The sequence below is a fragment of the Lissotriton helveticus genome, chromosome 9 (genome assembly GCF_964261635.1).
Source record: "Lissotriton helveticus chromosome 9, aLisHel1.1, whole genome shotgun sequence".
Classification (NCBI taxonomy): Eukaryota; Metazoa; Chordata; class Amphibia; order Caudata; family Salamandridae; genus Lissotriton; species Lissotriton helveticus.
The window spans coordinates 1118600884-1118618027 of NC_136070.1; the positions used below are offsets into that span (position 1 = coordinate 1118600884).

Below are 17144 nucleotides of genomic sequence, written 5' to 3' on the forward strand. Positions count from 1 at the left end.
CAGTCTCTCTCATGGATCACCATCTTGGACTAGTCATTGTTGCTGGGCTTTCAATTTATTTCACGATCTGAGGTGCATCAAGAACTCACCTTTTTAGGCTAAGCCCAACTACTACCAATACTGTACTCTGAACTACGGATCTGTGATCTATTGTACTCTGAGGCACACCTATCTGTGTCATGTAACAGACTGCCTGCATCTGCATTCTGCTTTACAAGTATTATACTCATTATATATTATTTATAGGTTTACCCGTAAACATAACTACTCCCCCAATTGTACACTGCACTACTCTGCACAATCTCCCCTGTTATGCTACCGCATGTATCTTAGGTCTATAGTTTTCAGAACTATTCCTCCAATTGTACTCTGCACTACCACTTTACACAATTCTGCAACCCGCACTGCATTACCGGTATTCACTTTACCTCTCTCTCATGTAATGCATCAACTGCTACCTCACATATGCTTGTCGTCGCACTAGTGTATTTTCTGCCCGCTAGTGCCATTTCTGATTTCTGATCCAGATAACCTGTTGTGTTTGCATGTGCACCTTGCTCCGGCATATCACTACTGTTCACCCACCCCCGCGCTACACTGCTACCATACCAACATGAAGCTCATCGGCAAACACACACATAAAATAAATTACCCTTCCGCGCTCACCAAAAAAGCTACTAAACGCTTTAAACACGACTTCCTTAGGTCCCACCCAGAAACACCCTTTGCCGACACCTACTTCTCATCGGTCAATGGACCCTTGAACACCGACATCATTTTCCACACCACACGCAGAGCGCAATGGAAAAAAGTGTTCCTCACCCTATTCACCGTCTCCACCACCAGGAAATCCGCACATGGCCTAACACTATCCATCACATCGTCTCAACTCCTCCCAGGCAGAACTACCATCACTATTTACAACAACGGGATTGTCTTAATTCAAGCGATAGACAGGAACCTGGAACTACTTGACAACATGTTCCCCTCTCTCAAAGAGCACCTTTCCAACCCTCGGACTTACACGCATTTCACCCCCTGTCCTACCTCCCCTAACGTCACAGCTCCCACCCTTAACTCTCCTAACACAGTTCAGCAGCAAGAAGACACACACCTCACCTTCACACCCTGCTCCACAGTCAATCACCTGCCCGTCGCAGCTACCCCTCCCCGCCCCTCATTCACAGACATAGACCTGGTCCCTCCACACACCACTCGCTTTCCCAGCCCCCCTACTAACCTTCGTACCTCCGCTCATCCTCCTGTCTCCCCCTCCACACTTTTCACTCCCGTACCTTCCCCCGCACATTTTTTCTCAGAGCACCCCTCCTCCCCCAATGGCACCCCACACAACATGACTCTCTCTCCGACTTCCGCCCCCCCCCCCCCACACTTAGCACTCCCGCCACGCCTAGCCTGCACCCCTCCTTCAACCTCCCACCCCCCTCGCTCACTCCTCAATATCCCACCTCCTCCCCCACAACAGCCAGCCTTCACATCGCCCCCTTTTTCCCCTCCCCCCCTAGCACGGATGCGCTTCCCAACACCTACCCTTTCGCTAACGCCCCCAACGCCCCCAACACCCTCATCAGTTCCGCCTCTCCACCCGGACTGCCCCCTGTCAAGGTATTCGCCGGTTCAGCGCCAGTACCCCCCCCCCCCAACACCGCGCCCATCATCACCTTGGACACTATTATGTCTACCCTCCTCCAATTGAAAGAAGAATTACACTCCATTAAAGAGTTGCTCTTCACGCACCCCAGACACCCCCCCATCACCACCCTTACCACACCTAACACCACGTCCCCCTCACCTCCTACTCGCCCTACCACACAACACTCCACACACCGGACCTCTATCCCCCCTCGCAATACCAACAATCGCAATAACAATTGCAATCTCATCACTACCAAGCGCAATACTCCTCCTTCTACACCTAACAACACTTCCTCCTCTCCTCCTACTCGCCTCATCACACATCTTTCCCCACATTGGACTTCTACCCCCTCTTGCAATACCACCAATCGCCCCAGACGTACTTCCAACACGATCTCTGACCATGACGTACACACCCTTCTCCACTCTTACAACCCGGGTCCCCAAAAGCCACTAGCTACCAACAACATGTCCATCCCAACGATTATATCTAACCCCCTCAGGCACCAAAAGGATAACAACAGAGGCGCTGTCCCCAACAACCTCACTAATGTACCCCTCATTACGGAATCGTCCTCCACCCTTTGCACCCCTAGCCTTAAATGCATACTTCTCAACTGCAGATCGGCCCAAAGACATTCCACGGAGGTCGCCGACCTCATCATGTCCCTGGAACTGGACCTAGCCATTCTGACTGAAACATGGCTGTCTGATTCCTCTACACCTATACTGGATATCCTAGTCCCTCCCAACTACTGTATCATTAGACTTGACAGGGCCATAAAGATAGGCGGTGGAATTGCCTGCATCTACAGAAGCAACCTCTCAGTCTCCAAAGTGGCCGTCCCCTCTCTTACTTCCTGTGAATACCTCTGCCTCGATATCAGCGAAAGCAAACCGGTATGCTCACTACACATTATATACCACCCACCTGGGGACAATCTCTCCTTCGTCCAACAACTCATGGATACAATATCAGCCAACTCAGGACGGCAGCACACCCAAATTTTCCTTGGCGACTACAATCTCCACTGGAATGACAGCAGTGACACAGTGGTAAACAGCCTCAAAAGCTTTCTCAACGCACTTGATCTCAACCAAATATGCAATAGCCCGACCCATAAGAGAGGTTCTACCCTTGACCTTATCATCTCCAAAGAGGGCGCTATTCAACTGGAGTCAATCCAACCTTGTCACTGGTCAGATCATTATATTGTCTCCTTCCTCATCAAGGAAAAAATCAGACTTAACTCAGTTCAACCCCCTAAGCACAAAGTGTGGAAAAGAGACTTGAAGAAACTCAATCCAAACTCCCTACCGCCTAACAGCTGCAATGGCCTACTTCCCCCTCCCGGCGTTACAGACGTTCAACTTCTGACTGACTACTATCTCAATACTATGTCCACAATAATCAATGAGGCGGCGCCCATGCAACTGAAAAGAGTCTCGTCCAAGAAGACTTCCAACCCATGGTATGACGGTAGCCTCAATGAGGATAGACGGGCCATGCGAATGGCAGAGCGCACCTGGAGGTCAGCCCCTTCTGCAGTGCACCTAAAAAGTCTAAAGATACAGAGAAACGCCTACTTCAGGAAAATAAAACGCTCAAAAAGAGACTTCTTCAGCCTCCAGCTCGCCCAAGCTAAAAACCGTCCAAGAAAACTGTTTGAGTTAGTCAGAACACAATCCAAAGAGCAACCCCAGACACTCAGCTCCATGGACATTACTCCTTCCTGCGAAGACTTCTCTGCCTTCTTTATCCAAAAAACTGAGAGAATAAGAAGCGATCTCCTCAATGACGCTATCCTGTACTCCAACCCCCGACACACAGCAGTGCCTCAACCAAAGAACAACGCTACTTGGTCAGCCTTTGACACCTACTCCGAAGAAGAAATTGGCAGACTGCTCAGCACCTTGAAACCTTCCAATCACCTCTCTGACCCCCTTCCTGCTAACGCTGTAAAAGACTTTTCCCCTTGGCTTCTCCCACTCTGGTCTAAGATTATCAATAGCTCTCTTCAACAAGGATCCATCCCCAACGCCCTCAAAGTAGGGCAAGTCACACCGCTACTAAAAAAAACAACAGCAGACCCCACTGATCTAAACAATTACCGCCCTATTACAAACATTCCCACTCTCGCTAAACTGTTGGAAAAATGCGTACAACTACAACTGACTAAACACATAGATAAGTTTGATCTCCTAAACGCTCATCAGTCAGGCTTCCGAGCAGGGCACAGTACCGAAACTGCCATGACTCACATAGTGGACGATGCCCTCCAAATCCTAGACCAAAACTATACCTGCCTCCTCATCCTTCTGGATCTCTCCTCAGCATTCGATACAGTTAAACATGAGAACTTACTCGAACTGTTAAACACAAGAATGGGCATATCTGGGACTGTTCTAAAGTGGTTCACCTCATTTCTACACAACCGGACACAAAGAATCAAAAGCAACAACCTGCTGTCCTCTCCGGTACCTGTATCGCTAGGCGTCCCTCAAGGATCCTCCCTCTCCCCAACACTGTTCAACCTAGTTATGGAACCTCTCACTACGTTGCTACAGGCATCTAATGTGCACTTTCACATGTATGCCGACGACACCCAACTTTATCTCAAAATACAATCTCCCAAGGACATCATGCTTCTGAACACCACGATCAGAAACACCCAATCCTGGCTTGCTGAGAATCACCTCAAACTCAATGCTCTGAAGACCGAGTTCCTCCTGATCTCACCTCCCGCTAAAATATCCACGGCTCAAACATGGCTTAAGCACTTAACGGCTCTAAATGTACAGCCCATCGTAGTAGACTCAGCAAAATCTTTAGGCATAACACTTGACACCAATCTCAACATGCAGCAGCACATCAGCAAGGCAACCAAAGGAGCGAACTTCCAAATCAATACCCTGAGAAAACTTAAACCCTTCCTTCCTGCCAAAGACTTCCAAACTGCAGTACAATCTATAGTCATCCCGCACATAGAATACGGTAGCACCGCCCTCTGCGGGCTCCCCCTAACTACAACGGCACCCCTAAGAGCGTCCCTTAACGCCGCAGCGAGACTCGTCACAGGATCAAAAAAACACTTGCGTATCTCCCCGGACTTTAAATCACTGAACTGGCTACCTTTTGAAGCCAGAATACAACTGAAAATCGCATGCATGACACACAAGGCTGTGCACCTGAATTCACCCGCCTACCTCACTCAAAAGCTGACAATTTCGGGTGGCTCCCGAACTACTAGAAGCACAAACAATCTTTTGAAAAAACCTCGAAGATTTCGGAAAGAAAAAACTTATAAACGCTCCTTTTCAGGAATGGCACCCAGGATCTGGAACTCACTCCCTCCGGAAACAAGGCTCATCTCCTCCAACACAATCTTTAAGAAGGAAGTTAAAGCGATCCTCATGGCAAAATACACATGATCTATTATTCCGTATCACTCATGAATCTGCTCTGTAAGTCCTGCCCGACCCTGGTCTATTGTACCACCCGTATTATCGAATTACGTAACTGTATACGCTCACTCTTTGTATTTTGTTATAATGTTTGACGCACCTGGTTGATTATGTATATTGTTATATTGTTGACGCACCTGGTTGACTTTGCACACTTTACCCTCTCCACCTCAACGTTCCTTACTTCCCTACTACTGTCGCACCTGTGGGACTATACACCCTGCTCACACCCACCTCAACTGTGCCCACCTTTAAACTCTAAATATTCTAAACACGCTTAAGCAAGTATATGCTCCTTATTATTGCACTTTATACTATTGACGCAATTGTTTGTCTATACACTGTGTACCGACACTACCTCACCTGTGACCTACCTCATGTCCTTTGACCCACCTATGTAACTAGCACCTTGTACCTAACTACCTCATATATTACTTTGTATATACGCTTTATTACTCTGTATTTTTTATCCCCATGCCCTTGTAAAGCGCTCTGATATCTGCAAAGATCTTGTTCGCGCTATATAAAACTTTCAAAATAAATAAATAAACTGTATTGTCACATAATTTGTCTTGAAGAAAAAGAAGTGGCGCCTCTGTTTAAAATGTGCCTTTCTAATCTGCCTCGTTTTCAATGTCACTGTCGTCTCTCTCTTTATATTCTACCTTCTCTTCCATATTTCAACATTACAAATTGTCAGTTTGATACTGTTTCTCTTCATGGCACACCCACTAGTTGATCTTGCTGGCAGTTTCACAGTACTAATAATCATCAAGATATCTAATTAATTTATAATTACTTTCTAATTTCTTATAGTTATGCATTTCATCCTCTATCACGTTCTCACCTATTTTTTTCACTTCTCTGAAGCCTTTGAGAAGTCATACACCATGGCAGTCACTCTAACTCTGCGGTTGATGGATTCCTGAGATAGCACCCTAAGTGTGGTAGACACTATTCCAGGTGCAGGGAGATAGACGTGGACTGCCTGTCTCCCTTGGTTTCTCAGAGCAATCAAATTCCAATTCATTTGACCGAATCAGCAGCAGAGTCAGTGTGTTGATTAGACATACCGCCTAGATTACGTTATCGGGGCCAGAACTACTCCGTCGTGTGATAGCTGTAATGATCTCTCGCAGCACTCTCCTTTTGCACATTGTTTTTCAGTTAGTACATGTGGTTTACATCCCATATGTTTTTGTTTGATTATTTTCCATTGGTGTGATTTTTGATAAATACATTTCTGTTCTGTTTTGGCTAACATTGTTTCCTTTTCCTTTGCACTTCTGACACCAGTGTTTTGTTCTACTATGGACCGTCTCTCGTCACACACGTCCTCTATATTGTCTGCTTTTGTTGCCTGGTAAATGTAGCACATGTGATTATCACCTATAGGGCTGCATTCAGTAAGCTTGCAAATTAACCATATTAAGTGAGGTGGAACTTCCTTGGAAATATCAAGTGTCCACCAACATTTTAGTTTACAATTTGAAGAACGGATACCCTTAAATATAGTAATGTTCTGAACGGGCTTACCAAAATTAAATGATGTAGTGAGGAGGCATCCTCTGCAAATTCTTATTACGGAGGCTGTGTCATATACCTGAATTTGATGATGTACGTCATGTATTCCACGAGTGCAACTGTATATTGCCGCAGTTACTGCATGGATCAAATGTGTTAATGCACCATAGCCATTAGTGATTTTCCTGGGGCAGGCCCGATTCTAGCCAAAGCAGTTCAGTGACTGTTGACCTAATTACAAAAATACCCTGACTGCTCCCTTCAATGGATGGTTTTCATAATGTAGTCATGTCAGTAGGCCTTATTGCAGAGTGGTAGGGTGCTACAAACTTTGTTCGATCTCAAAGCATGAGTCTGCAACACACTGGTGGTGTGGGCTGTGTCCATACAGCGAATGCATCGCAGGCAGAGACAAGCACTCGCTCTTAAACTTTTGTCTTACGTGTTGAAGCTCACCTTCCCCCTTAATATTTCAGTGGAATGATCATCTCCGCAAGGGGGATGTAGTCCCTGAATAACACCCCCCTCCTTTCATAGATGCAGTCACCTTCCCATATCGCTACATGGAAGTCATAGCCCAGCTCCCGTGGTGTGCATTAGACGCGGTTGCATTCTTGTGCAACTCATGGAGATGTACACATGTCCACCAGCTGCTGTAGCCTCTTATCTAATGCAGAGATCTGATTGATAATGCTCTTGGAGAATGATGTATGTAAATTCAGATTCAGCTGACATCTGCATGCGTGCAGAGGACAATGAGAGTCCACTGGATATTCCAATATTTATTTACATTGATTAGAGTAGAGAGCAGTAGTCATGAAGCTGACTCCTGCAATACTTGCATGCAGAGGTTAGATTGTTAAACACAGCCAGTTTACATACAGAATTCCATTGGCGGAAAAAAAGACGACTCTAATCTGTACTCAAAATTGATATTTGATAGAAAAGGACTCAATGCCACAGGAACAGGATACAAAGTCATCAGGAATGAAGCCCTTCTGTGCAGATCCATTCTGCAAGGATAGCTTCAGTTTCCTAATACATAGTTGTTTCGGTGACCCAGAACGATGTAAATCTAGAATTCGCATTTATTTCACGATTTCATGGATGCTGGTCAACTACAACCGAGAACAATTTAAAGCTAGAATTCAGCTGCAAAGAGTTAATTTATTTCACGATTTCATGGATGCTGGATAGCAACACGTGATCTTCATTCCTCAGACGTTCTAATGATAACATTGAGTGCCAATCCCTTCCCCATCAGTTAATTCAGAGTTAGAACAAGGCCTGTCTTATTTAAATCAAATCTGACAATCACACCCTAAAAGAATGCTGTCTTAAATGCAGCCACCAATAATAGCATTCTCCTTATCACTTGAAGTCCCTCGTGTTCCGTCGCTCTGTTACCAGTACAAAACAATGTTTGTTTTGTTTCTTGCTTCCTCAAGATGATTGGGCAGCACAGAGCTCACTTTTGCTGAATAATTCTAATTTAACCCATTCATTAATATACTCCACATTTCTCACATGTGCTTACTAAAAAACATCAGCTGGGCTTTATGCCAAAGGTGTATCCATTTCTAATGATTGCAGTGCTTAGAAGGTCACAATCAATCAAAAAGATTCAGCGAAACTGTGGTACCATGATGAATAACGGAGGCTCTCCCCATCTCAGAAGAGCAGTCAATATGGTGTGGGGGGGGGGGGAGGGGGGCCATCTTGCCTTGGAGTGGGGGGGGGGGCACCTATGGCTGGGTCCTGGTGGTCCCTGCCCTGGAAGCACTAAAGTGCTTCCGGGGCAGCATGGATTGATCCTGCCCACATTTAAGCGGCTGCCAGCAGGTCTCTTGTTTCCTGCTAGCGGCCAGGGAAGAGGTGGGCACCATGGACAGGACACCTCACCCCCCACAGGAACCACGTGCTGCCAGCTGTTTGTGGGCCCCTCTTTGCTGCATTGCCTGAGCCCACAGGGGGTGCTTACAGGATTTTGGGGCTATGAAGGTTTAATGATGATGCAATTTTTTGCTAGTGATGTATGATGACATGGGTATGGTATGTAATATCAGGTTTTTTGTTATCCCTTCGATTTAGCAGTCAATATATTGCATTCTCGTGAATTGTTGTATTTAAGCTTGGCAGGCGAGGTCAAGATTGGTGGGAGACACTTCAGGCCCTTTATGGCACCCTGTTTTACCAAATTTAACATCTGCGGCCCTGGACCCTCCAAGGGGTGCTGCCACCAGGTCAAAATGAGGTGGCAGGATCGCAGGAGGTTCTTGGCAGTTGCTGACACCCACTCCTTACCTATCTCCTACCCGTGCAGGCGCATTTGGACTCAATCTAGCACTGGGCCTTTGGGGATGGCAAACTTGGTTGTAGGGATTGCCCGCAGTAGGTATCCTAAGGGCAGCCGGGCCCCCCTGCACTAGAAATTCCAAGGTGGGAAACCTCCCAGTAGGGAGGGGATATAGAAGGTGGGTCCCTCCCCTAAGGAGGACCCCATCTTTTGGGACAGAGGAAGGGGTAAAAAGAAGGGGCAGAGCCAGTCTTGATCTCATTTGGAAATTTGGAACGGTTATGGAATATTTTGCTGGTTTCACAGGAACAAGGTAGTTATGGTTAGGTGATTCCCATGTACTAGAGTCTCTTAAGGATGGGTCACATTTGTAAGCTAGATGTAAATAATGTGGTTATTGTGTAAAATATTATACAATGTTTTTTATTGTGTGAAATGATCATCAATACGGCCAGGGGTCTTACGACCCCTAACCCAAAGAAATAAAAATGGATCATTACATTGTTGTGACATTGGAGTTTTTGGGTAATGGTAAGTATTCTTGAGACAGCGGCGCCTACCTGGCCACATTTTGATCATTCCACGAATTACAGAAAAGCAGAAAGATGCGTGTGTGTTTTTTTACATCTGCCATTATTCCTAGCATGTTAAATTACACCGTGATTTAAATTACACTATGATCAGCACTAGATGCATTCATGAATAAAAACCTTTTGTAAGCTTTTTTTCCCCTCTATGTTCTGTTTCCCTGTAGATGATCACAGTAGAGTAAAGCTAAGACCTTTACCAGGAAAGGATTCAAAGCACAGTGAATTCATTAATGCCAACTATGTGGATGTAAGTCCGAAGCTTTCTTCATGGTGCTTCTCTTTACTGCATGATCAATTTCGGTTTTTTTAAACTATAGAGACTGTGTTAGTTGGAAGAACGTTCCCTCTGCCCCCCCCCCCCCCCCCGAAAAGCACATTGACAGACCTGCATGCATTTCAGTCTATTATGCGCATTCTTCCTGCTCTCTGTAAATTATTAATCGAGTTTGCAAAGAAATAGCTTTGGCCTTTATATCTCGGTTGTCTTTGAAGGGATACAACAAAGCAAAAGCCTACATTGCTACCCAGGGACCTTTAAAGCCCACATTTGAAGACTTCTGGAGGATGATTTGGGAGCAAAACACTGGAATCATCGTCATGATCACTAACCTTGTCGAAAAGGGAAGGGTAAGTGCTTCTTCGGATGTGCCCTTTTACATGTAATCTCGCACAGACAGGGTCTGCACTCTCGGTGATGGCTCTTAATGCAGACATTACCTGGGATGGGTACATGGCATTTCTCTATACCGTCTGTCTGCTATTACATCTCCCCGTAAAGTGTGTGTCAAGTGGGGGCTGAATTGCTGTATGTACTCTGGGCCTGCACTCTGTATCACTTCATGGCACTTAAATAGGAGATATTGCATACTGAATTATGCTGCCTTTTCTTTTGCTAGAGAAAATGTGATCAGTACTGGCCCACGGAGAACAGCGAAGAATATGGAAATGTAATTGTCACCCTGAAGAGCACAAAAGTACACGCATGCTACACACTTCGCCGCTTTGCAATCAGGAATGTGAAAATGAAAAAGGTAAGCAATGCTGCGAAAAATGAGGGCGCATGTACCCTAACTGTTATTTAGTATGCAATGGTTATGAAAATGTGCCCAGATAAAACCTACAGATAAAATTGGTAAAGCATAAGACAGTTTCACTTTTATAGGAGGAACTAACCATCTGAGAAACTTTTATGCGAACAATCTTTTTATCTTAAGTGTGGCAAAAAATGTATGGTGAAATTCAAGTGCCATAAACTTGGCCTTCAGTCAATGTAACCAATGCGGTTTCCAGCTGCTCGCCTTTTGACAAAAATAATTGGGGGGAAAAGGAGTTTAGGTGAATTTTTTAAGTGTCGCAAAATTAATACGCAGAAAGGAATTTAAAGTTACAGGGATGAAAGGTAGAAACTTTTAAAGTCATTCAAATTCCCCGTTGGTGTTGACAATCTTTTAAAGTTAGAGAGCGTGTAAACGATTTTACAAGTAGTATATTGTGTCCACTAAGGGTTGAGAGTAAGGGTGAGACTGAGGTCGAGCGTCACAAGAATGTCGGGAAGCAATCTGCGTTAGGATGGCAAGATAACTGAAGCAGTCTCTTGGGAAGAAATAAACATGTATAGTTCTGATAGGAATAGGGTGACCCTGGGTCAGGACTAAGCCAAGCAGCATTAATTCATGAACTCATGAATTGGTAACTGAAGAAGGAAATGACAGTATGTAGACTCTGGAAGAGGTTACAAACATGCTGAGGGAGGGAATGTTCAGACATGCGAAAGAATGAATCAATTTAAGGACTTGCCCATGCTCATGGTAAAATGAGTTTATCAGCTTGTTTTGAAATTATATTTTGATAAGGGAGTGCAGCGCCTTTATTGTTTTCTGTAAATGTATTGATTTTAATTGACGTTGTACTTGTGTGCATTTAATTTAGGATTATAGACTTTTTAACTTATTTTTTCAGTGACTCTTGTTTAACCTACTTTTGTTTGCTTGTTTTTAACTATTTAATGGTGATTTAAACTATTCTAGCTGTTCAACTTTAAACTGAAGCCATTGACAGGCTTAGGAATGGTATTTTAATGCTCAGTAAAAACTAAAGGCTGCAGATTTCAGTATGGATAGCTCATGGGCGCAGGAATGCATAGCAAATTCAGTGGAGGGTAGGTACAGAAAGACGTATACGGGGGAGCACAAAACTCAGAAATGGATAGCTCTCAGGATCAGATTGAAGTAAAAGGTTATGTGACAGTCTTTTGGTTTGAAAACTCAAACACTCAATCCTGCATTAAGGTCAGCAATCAGTTGTAACTGAATGAATACAATGTGAATGCATCCAACCGTAAATGGTTGACGCAATATTATGGTGGTTGATTCTGTGTACACTGCAAGTACTTCTGATGTTTTCATTAAAGGATCCTCCCGATGAGCCTCACCAGAAGCTGAAGAGTGTTAAAGGGAAGGTCCTACAAGTTAGGTTACTTTGGTTGTTTGGTGTACACAAGGAAAATATGAAATGTGGTTTTCATCTATGGTGTCCAGGAAATTAAGGCAATCCACAGGGCAGCGGCAATAGGATGGGTGATCTTCACTGGCAGCACTCTAGTACAGGACCACCCTTCAGCAAGCCCTATCCTTCCTAGGTTTGGATAGTTCATTCCCCAAGTAAACTGTGAAAACAATTGCTTATAAACTATACGTTTTTCTGTCCGATGATAGAGCCGGTCGCCACTAAGCCAGAGTTGGCTCTGAAATGGGCTAAGGATGACGAAGATATGTGCAGGATGGCCTCCTTACTCTAGGGCCAGATTTACCCCAAGGATTTCCTATATAATTCTATTTACACTTTATTGTTCTCTTTCTTCCTTCTCACCCTTTCTTTGATTCCTTTGCATTCATCTTCCCTTTCTTATGCCTCCTGTTTTCTTCCTACTCTTTGATTTTCTTTGTTGTCTTTCATTTTCCTTCATTAATATTTTTTTATTACTCATTACCCTCTACCCGACCTCTCTTCTTGCTTTTTCTTTGTTTCCTTCCTTTTATTCTTCCTTTCTTTTTCAATTTCTTCCTCCCACTACTTCCTTTCTTTCTTAACCATTATTTCTTCTTTCCTTCCTTCGTTGTTCCCTTCAGTTTTTCTTTCCTCTTCCCTTTCACACTTTCTTGTATCTCCCTTTTCTTATTTACCATCTTTTCTTCCTTGCTTTCTTTCTTATACCCTTGCTGATTTCTTCCTTATTACTTCTATTCTCCCTTACTGCTTCCTTAAGTTTTTTCTTTTATTCTTCCTTGTTTCTTTTTTCCTTCCTCTTCCCTTCCTTCCTCCAAACTTCACTTTTTTCTCTCTTCCTCTGCACTATCGTTTTCCTCTTAATTATGCTTTCTTTATTTCTTTATTTGGACTTTGTTCCATTCAATGTTCCTTTATTCCATCCATTATTCTCTTTTCATTCGATTTTCTTCCTTTTCTCCTTCTATTTTCCTTTCTTCCTCTATCCTCCACTCCTTTCCCTGTGTCATTCTTCTGTTTTCTCCTCACTTTATTACTTCCTTTTATTTTTCTTTAATTTCTTCCATCCTTCACTTTTTCCCCCATCTTTCTTGCATCACCCCGTCTTTCATTTTCGTTCTTATTTGCATTTCTTTATTTGTTCAACATCTACAATAGACCGATGAGCATCTGTAGAGAATCGCCAACTCTCCCGCTTCTAGACAATCAGTTGAGTCTCTTTCCCCCAGAAGCACCTATGATAGCTGTTGGGGACTTTAATCTGACATTCAAACCACTGATCAATGGTGACGCATCCCTAACCGTCGAGGAAAACGAACAACGGTCAATCCCAAAATCTGGCATCACCAAAACAACGAAGCTCAGCCCTTGCTCTCTAATTATTGGGCATTACATTAAGGTGTTGGCTAAGAGCGTGTAATGGTAGATCCCTTTCGGAATAACAGGGCGCTCCTACATAAAATCGAGCCAACAGTGGAACCAGAATTGATTATGTCCTATTGCTGTCTCTGGTCGAGCATAGTAGATGTGAGAGTCCTAGAAAGATGGGATAGCGACCACAACGCTTTGGATCTTGAATTATCTGTCTTGATTATCCCCACCCCTAAATAAGTAAAACCTTGCATTTTGGGTAATATTGCTGTATCAAGGCCCTTAAGTGGGAGTTTGTGGAGGCTCACATTTATGTCCTGCAGAAGATGGATATATTCATTGATTGTGGTGCCCCCCCACCGCCTAAATCAATAATAACCATTCACAAAGACTTGTTCATAAAATTGATGGACATTTTATCAAAAGATTCAGGGAGGGATAAAAAAAAGTGAGAACAAGAGATTCCAAAATATTCTGGAGTATTATTGCGCATGGCAGCACCTCACCTATTGATGTAGTTGCTTTCCATATATAACCAGAATTGTGGGTTCATCATTACAAAAAGCTACACTCCCTGGCAAAAGCTGAGGGGAACAGCAAAGTTATGACTAGCTTCCTGGGGCAATCCACCAGGTCAACAAGACGCCCTTGAGATATCTTACACTGACTCACTTACTGCACTCAAATCACCTGTTGCCAAAAAGGTACCAGGCCAAGACTGTGTACCAGTTGATCTTTACGCCTCTTTACGCCTCTAAGCCAGGCATCTGGGTGACCTACTTAAACATCCTGTCTAGAGCAATTTTGAAGGGAGGGCTGTACCCTGTTTCCTGGCGAGGGGGTGACATCGTCCCTATCAATAGGAAAAGGCATTGAGACAAACCAGGGAGTTACAGACCGACCTCCTCTACCAAAAAGTCGAGACCTCTAATTTTTGTGCCCAGACTATGGTCAACACCTTAACTAGAGCCTACAGGAAAGCAATGAGGAAGCTTTTAGAAACAGCAGGCCGTTTAAGTATCAAATGGCTGCTACATGTATAGAAGATGCTATATGCTCTAGGCCTCAAATCTCTCGGCCACCACAGAAGCCACTTTCTGCTATTCACATCAAGAGATTAAGGATCTATGCAGTGATTACCTTTGGGGTGATAAGATCAAAACAAGTAAGACTGGTAGCTTATCAGACCAGTGCCTTGACTTCAACATTATCTCATCATATGAAGCAGCACTCGATTCCATACACGTTTCATTACCTAGATCGCTGTACTTGAAGTTCAGGTATGGGACACTCCCACTGGCCCAATTCACATTTAAATGGGAGATGTCCTATAGCACATACATAGCATACCCAGGCTGCAATACCTCCTCTGAGTCAATTTTCAACTTTTTATTCTTCTGCACTGCATATTGAGCCCCACACAAGAAATGGATTACTCCATTATACAATCTTATTGGTCTTAGGTTCCTGGATATAGCTCTGAGAATTCTTAGGTCCGACACAAGAGAAGTGATCGTAATTGGTATTGCCAAGTATCTACAGGCAGCCTGGCTAATCTGCAAGCGATTAGAAGGGACACCTACACAATCACTTGAGGCTGAGGCTACTGGTCCACGAGAGGGAAGGGTTGTGAAATCAGTGTTTTTGTGCCATGCTCTTTCATGCTTTAGTTAAGATACGCATATACAACGAATTGAGGTCTGTTGTGTTTCACAACTTGGAGTACTACTGCCTTGTTTCAATAGCTATAATGCGGCTAACAGTGCTATATTAGTATTGTAAATGTGAGTTAGTTGTAATAGACTATTTTTATATCAGAATATGCTCTTGTTTTTAAGTTATTTTATTATTCTTAAACCGTATTCTACAATGCTTTTAAAGAGTGCTTTAAGGATTGTAATCTGAAATAAACAATATATTGATTGATTGAATGAGAAAGTAAAACGTAAACACAAAGATTATGTGCACAATGCAGTAATTGAACATTAAATGTAAAATTTTGAATACTATTACTACCGATCAGCAAAAGTAGCCCACAGCTACTAATGCTCTCACTTGCCAAAACATTTGTCTCACATCCTGCCAGTAAAGGGCCAGAAATATCATCCTCTTCAACCGTAAGAGGACTCTCATTCTAGGAAATGTGAAGAAAGTTATTTCTTGGTGGAACACAAAGGGCCCAGGTCATAAAGATTTTTCTATGAGTAGCTGGCTTAATCCTGGATTACTTCTAGATCACGCTCACAAAGGCAAATCTACCTGCAGCGATCTCCTCACTTCTAGATGGATGCATATGCTTAGGTGTAAATCACCTAATATATTCTCCCACCATATTGCTTAATGGGTTCAGAAAAAATGCAGCTTGAAATGATATGTTAAGTTATTAGTAACTTTACTGGCATATTTTAGGGATTCATCACACAAACATAGTTCTGCTTGGGAGATCTCATCCTATACTACGGAGAACTATACATTGAAAAGAAGAGGGAAACTGGCACCACTCACCTGACAAACATTACTATTGTAACTTATAAATCGTGCCCACACACTGTGTATGCTTGGGACATGCATTGTGTTACGATGTATATTTCAGTGCATGAAACTTATTGTTCGATGTGGTGTTAGTCATGTTTTATTAGTCACAAACACTTTCATATTTGTATGTTTCTTTGTTTGTCTGCCATTTCATTTTAAGGTTGAGCCGATCGGACAGCTAAAGCTCTCTGGTTGCCAGAGTTACATTGTCAAATTGCCAAGATCTTAGAGTGGGCTTAAAGCCCCCATTGCTTATCATTTGTTTACTTTAATGTCGCTCTTATTTGATTGCTTCTTACTTGATGACTTGGCTTGTCCATCTTGTGTTTCTCCCTTCCCTGGAACATAACCTCTTTACTTGTGTCATTCCACTGCTCACCTTTAGGGAACTTCTTTTTTGCTAAGCACTTATCCAGAGTGCATGTGTGTTATTGACCTGTCTCCCTTGTGTGCTTTGCTAAATCCTCCAACACAGTTGAACTGTCTTTTATCTGTGTGCTTCTCTTCCCTCCTGCCTGCAAATCTTTCTCTTGTCGGTGTGCTCCCCCCCTCCACATGTTGCCCTTTCTTGCACATGTACTTCTCTGGTGTTCTCTCCCTCTTGTGCTTATCCCACTGCTGTCCATATGCAGTTTTTCCCCTTCCCCACATCCCTCTCTGTTGCCCCCCCTAACACGGGATATCTGCAGTTCTTAACTTGATTTTTTTATCATTATTTAAAAAGTGAAAGCAAATGGTGCTTGCATCATTCCACAGGGGGGCGTACGTGTGCCGATGTGTGCGTCAGTGGAATGGCACAACACCATTGTGTCTCTTGTAAAAAGATGTATTTTTATTTTACTGGTGCTGCAAAGCTAAAAGCAGTTGGCAAAACAACCATGTTTCACTTTTGGGGTGATATGCTTTTTACAGATGCCTGCACTAGGCCTTTTTTCCATAATTTTATTTTTTATATTCAATTATTGATATTTCTTCAATGGGGTGTGCGTGGGTGCATGCAACGTCAAAATGTATATGACTATTTTCAATTTCATGTATTTTAAATTAATTCTATTTTTAATAATATCTTTACATTTGTACAATCTGGTGTATATGAGTGAATGCAATGTATAAAATGGGTAAAACAACAAACAATATTAGTGTTGTTGTATTGGCCACATCATGCATGATTTTTTATGTGTACAGATAGCCTACCAGCATGA

General features: G+C 43.3%; 1 protein-coding gene across 6 annotated transcripts in view; it reads left to right on the top strand.

The window, feature by feature from the left end:
• The window catches only part of PTPRG (protein tyrosine phosphatase receptor type G), a 1220925-nt gene that overhangs the window by 1013691 nt on the left and 190090 nt on the right, over positions 1-17144 (top strand). For all 6 annotated transcript variants that reach the window (XM_078661520.1, XM_078661521.1, XM_078661522.1 and 3 more), the window contains 3 exons: positions 9696-9778; positions 10024-10158; positions 10428-10562. In XM_078661520.1, the coding sequence (XP_078517646.1) occupies positions 9696-9778; positions 10024-10158; positions 10428-10562 (353 nt within the window). The remainder of the gene's footprint in view (positions 1-9695; positions 9779-10023; positions 10159-10427; positions 10563-17144) is intronic.